This window comes from Salvelinus sp. IW2-2015, linkage group LG36 (assembly GCF_002910315.2).
Source record: "Salvelinus sp. IW2-2015 linkage group LG36, ASM291031v2, whole genome shotgun sequence".
In the NCBI taxonomy this organism is placed as follows: domain Eukaryota; kingdom Metazoa; phylum Chordata; class Actinopteri; order Salmoniformes; family Salmonidae; genus Salvelinus; species Salvelinus sp. IW2-2015.
Genome location: NC_036875.1, coordinates 13,740,904 through 13,744,209, shown reverse-complemented (window position 1 = coordinate 13,744,209; position 3,306 = coordinate 13,740,904). Strand labels below are relative to the sequence as shown.

The following is a 3,306-nucleotide window of genomic DNA, read 5'->3' as shown; positions in this document are numbered from 1 at the left end:
AGGTTAAATCAGGATGTTTATGGCTTGAATTATTTCTCTTCATCACCTATGGTATCTTCATCTACCAAATCTCACACTTGTAGTGTAGTTCCAGTCTTTGCTTTTGTAAAGTGTTCATTTGGAGTCTTTCCAGATGTTATACACCTCTCTAGGATTGTGTCCTGGCACACACACACACACACACACACACACACANAAATACTAATTGAGTGTATGTAAACTTCTGACCCACTGGGAATGTGATGAAAGAAATAAAAGCTGAAAAAAATCATTCTCTCTACTGTTAATCTGACGTTTCACATTCTTAAAATAAAGTGGTGATCCTAACTGACCTAAAACAGGGAATTGTTACTAGGATTAAATGTCAGGAATTGTGAAAAACTGAGTTTAAATGTATTTGGCTAAGGTGTATGTAAACTTCCGACTTCAACTGTATTAATTAACATGACTTTAAATATTTGTTTTATTTTATTACTTTATTATTTCATTACAAGTCATCTCATCTCTGTAGAGCTGCTGCCAATGTTGTCTGACATAATCACTATTTAAGTAGTGATTTCAAAGTAAATAAGGCATTATTTTATGACTGCTGAACACCAACTATCAGTCACTTAGTTCATGCATGTCTAAATCATGTCTAATCAATTGATTTTACCACAGGTGTTCTCCAATCAACTTGTAGAAGCATCTCAGAATGGTCAATGGAAAAAGGTTGCACCTGATCTCAATTTCGAGTCTCATAGCAAAGGGTCTGAATACTTATGTAAATGAGGTATTTCAGTTTTTTAAATTTGTATACATTTGCAAACATATCTAAAACACTGTTTTCGCTTTGTCATTATGGGGTATTGTGTGTAGATTGATGAAGCAATTTTGTTATGTAATCAATTTTAGAATAAGGCTGTAACATAACAACAACAAAAAAGTCAAGGGGTCTGAATACTTTTCGAATGCACTGTACCACAGACAGAAGTGGTAACCCTGACACGTCACAGGGGCTGTACAGCAGAAGCATCCGTTTAGAACATATGTTGGTGAGAGGAAGTCTAATCGCGGGTAGTGTGAGTAGATGGAACTCGGTGAAACTGGGCAGACATTCTAACCAGTTAGAGGGCAGGATAGACAGACTGGTATACTACAGACAGAAGTGGTAACCCAGACACGTCACAAGCATCCGTTTATAACGTTTTCTCATGACCAAATATGGCAGTGACAGGAAGTCCAGTCAAATATCTTTGGGTAGACACTCCCAAAAGCAGATCAAAACATTGGACAATGCTGCTGTTGTGCAAGAGAGGGGGGAGGGCCTCCAGAAATCAAAACACACACATTTACTGGAAACAGTGCTAATGACGCCATCCTTCACCACTCCTCTCCTCTTATAAACCCTCCACCTCACCTCACAAAATAAACGTCTCTTTGGGTCTCTCTTTCTCGTTTGCACTAGAAGCTTTGATACTTTTTTTAACACGAGGCTAAATAAGTAGCTATATTCGCTTGCCATGGATCAACCACCACCGTACCAGCCAGAGTTTGTCCCAATGAAAGGAAATAAGTACATGCGTCTAGAAGACCCTCACGGAGCACCCAAGTTCCAACATACCGTCGTCTTGGGACAGCCACAGCCCGTTGTACCTCAGCCCAGGGATCACATTATCTGGTCACTTTGCAGCCTCGTGTACGGCAACCCATTCTGTCTCGGAATGTTAGCGGTGTATTTCTCCATAAAGGTGAGTTGGATTTCTCCTTATATAGCTTTTTATAGCAATGTCTGGTGTTGGTGCTTGTATTGTATGGATTTTGAAGTTGAGCAAGTTGTTATATAGGCGACCAACTTTGAACTATGGAAGGAAGACAGCATAACAATTATCTACATTTGCGTTTCGCTCTCTTGTTATCACACTGTTATAAAAATGTGTAGCCTATACTTCATCTATAGGCTCTATAGATCTTTACCCCAAAATAAGTGTTTTAATAAGGAGTATTAAACCACTAAGAGGGTAATACATTACTGAGATTATCCCATTAGTGTGAAATGTCATGTGTGCATGTTGTTAACTAATATGCATCGCTACATAAACACAATCAGCAACACATGAATGATTCTATTATATAAATTATTCTACATTTTGTCTTCCAGTCCAGGGATAGGAAGATGGTTGGAGACTTGGAGGGAGCAAGAAAACACGGGAACACTGCACGCTGCTTTAATACTGTGACCCTGACCCTGGCAATCCTCGGGCTGCTCTTCCTCTTCATCACCTATGGTATCATCATCTACCAAGTTGCACACTGAGTAGTCCCAGTCTTTGCTTTTGTAAAAAGTGTTCATTTGGAGTCTTTCCAGATGACACACCTTTAGGATTGTGTCCTGATACATTTCTCTTACACACACACACACACTTCTTTAGTTTTGTGTTTTAGAGATGCAAGATGATTCTGTTTAAGTTGTATTCAAATGTATTTTTTATCAATAAATGTAAATGTTTTGTAAATGCATTCCATTTGAGTCTTTATAGCTGTTAATGGATGTTAACGTTTCTGTTTAACTCATCCCACATAGACATACACTCACTTAATGAGACATGGCTTCTCTTTCTACTTTGTTGTCGCTCTCCAACAATGTTTAAGGCACAATCCATACTATTTCTTGTTGCTAAAATGACTTGTCCTTGTGTGATATGTAGGCATTAGAGTACGTTGAACAACTTTATCAACTCCAAAAGAGGAATGGCATACGAACGGTATTATGTATTTTTGACTTATTACTCTGATACAAATTGTAAACAGATATTATCAAATCAAATCAAATCAAGTTTATTTTATATAGCCCTTCGTACATCAGCTAATATCTTGAAGTGCTGTACAGAAACCCAGCCTAAAACCCCAAACAGCAAGCAATGCAGGTGTAGAAGCACGGTGGCTAGGAAAAACTCCCTAGAAAGGCCAAAACCTAGGAAGAAACCTAGAGAGGAACCAGGCTATGAGGGGTGGCCAGTCCTCTTCTGGCTGTGCCGGGTGGAGATTATAACAGAACTATGCCAAGATGTTCAAAATATTCATATATTAGTGTTAAAGTAGAATTTCCAGCAATGTAAAAAGTCCAGGCCTGGTTTACAGAGACAAGCTGTGTCACCTGGAATTTCTGGCTGGCTGTTTCACAGTAGTCTTGAATAACTTCCAAGTTGGATGACTGTTCAAAATTATTTTTTCAGTCGGAGCTCGTTTTTGTTCGAGTTCCCAGTTGTCTTGAAGGCACTGAAGTCGGAAGTCAGAGATTTCCGAGTTCCGAATTCAGCTTCCGAG

General features: G+C 38.9%; 1 protein-coding gene across 1 annotated transcript; it reads left to right on the top strand.

Annotated features, from left to right (window-relative positions):
• Positions 1 to 1,291: 1,291 nt before the first annotated feature.
• LOC111959640 (dispanin subfamily A member 2b-like) lies at positions 1,292 to 2,497 on the top strand. Its single transcript, XM_023981363.2, has 2 exons — positions 1,292 to 1,730; positions 2,141 to 2,497. The coding sequence occupies exons 1-2, from the start codon at positions 1,503 to 1,505 to the stop codon at positions 2,294 to 2,296; spliced, it is 384 nt and encodes a 127-aa protein (XP_023837131.1). The 5' UTR covers positions 1,292 to 1,502; the 3' UTR covers positions 2,297 to 2,497.
• Positions 2,498 to 3,306: the final 809 nt, after the last annotated feature.

Bases quoted from the DNA above. Each gene is read 5' to 3' on its own strand.
- LOC111959640 (XM_023981363.2), top strand. From the start codon at position 1,503: ATGGATCAACCACCACCGTACCAGCCAGAGTTTGTCCCAATGAAAGGA. The intron at 1,731-2,140 runs GTGAGTTGGATT...TTTGTCTTCCAG, and splicing joins CGGTGTATTTCTCCATAAAG to TCCAGGGATAGGAAGATGGT.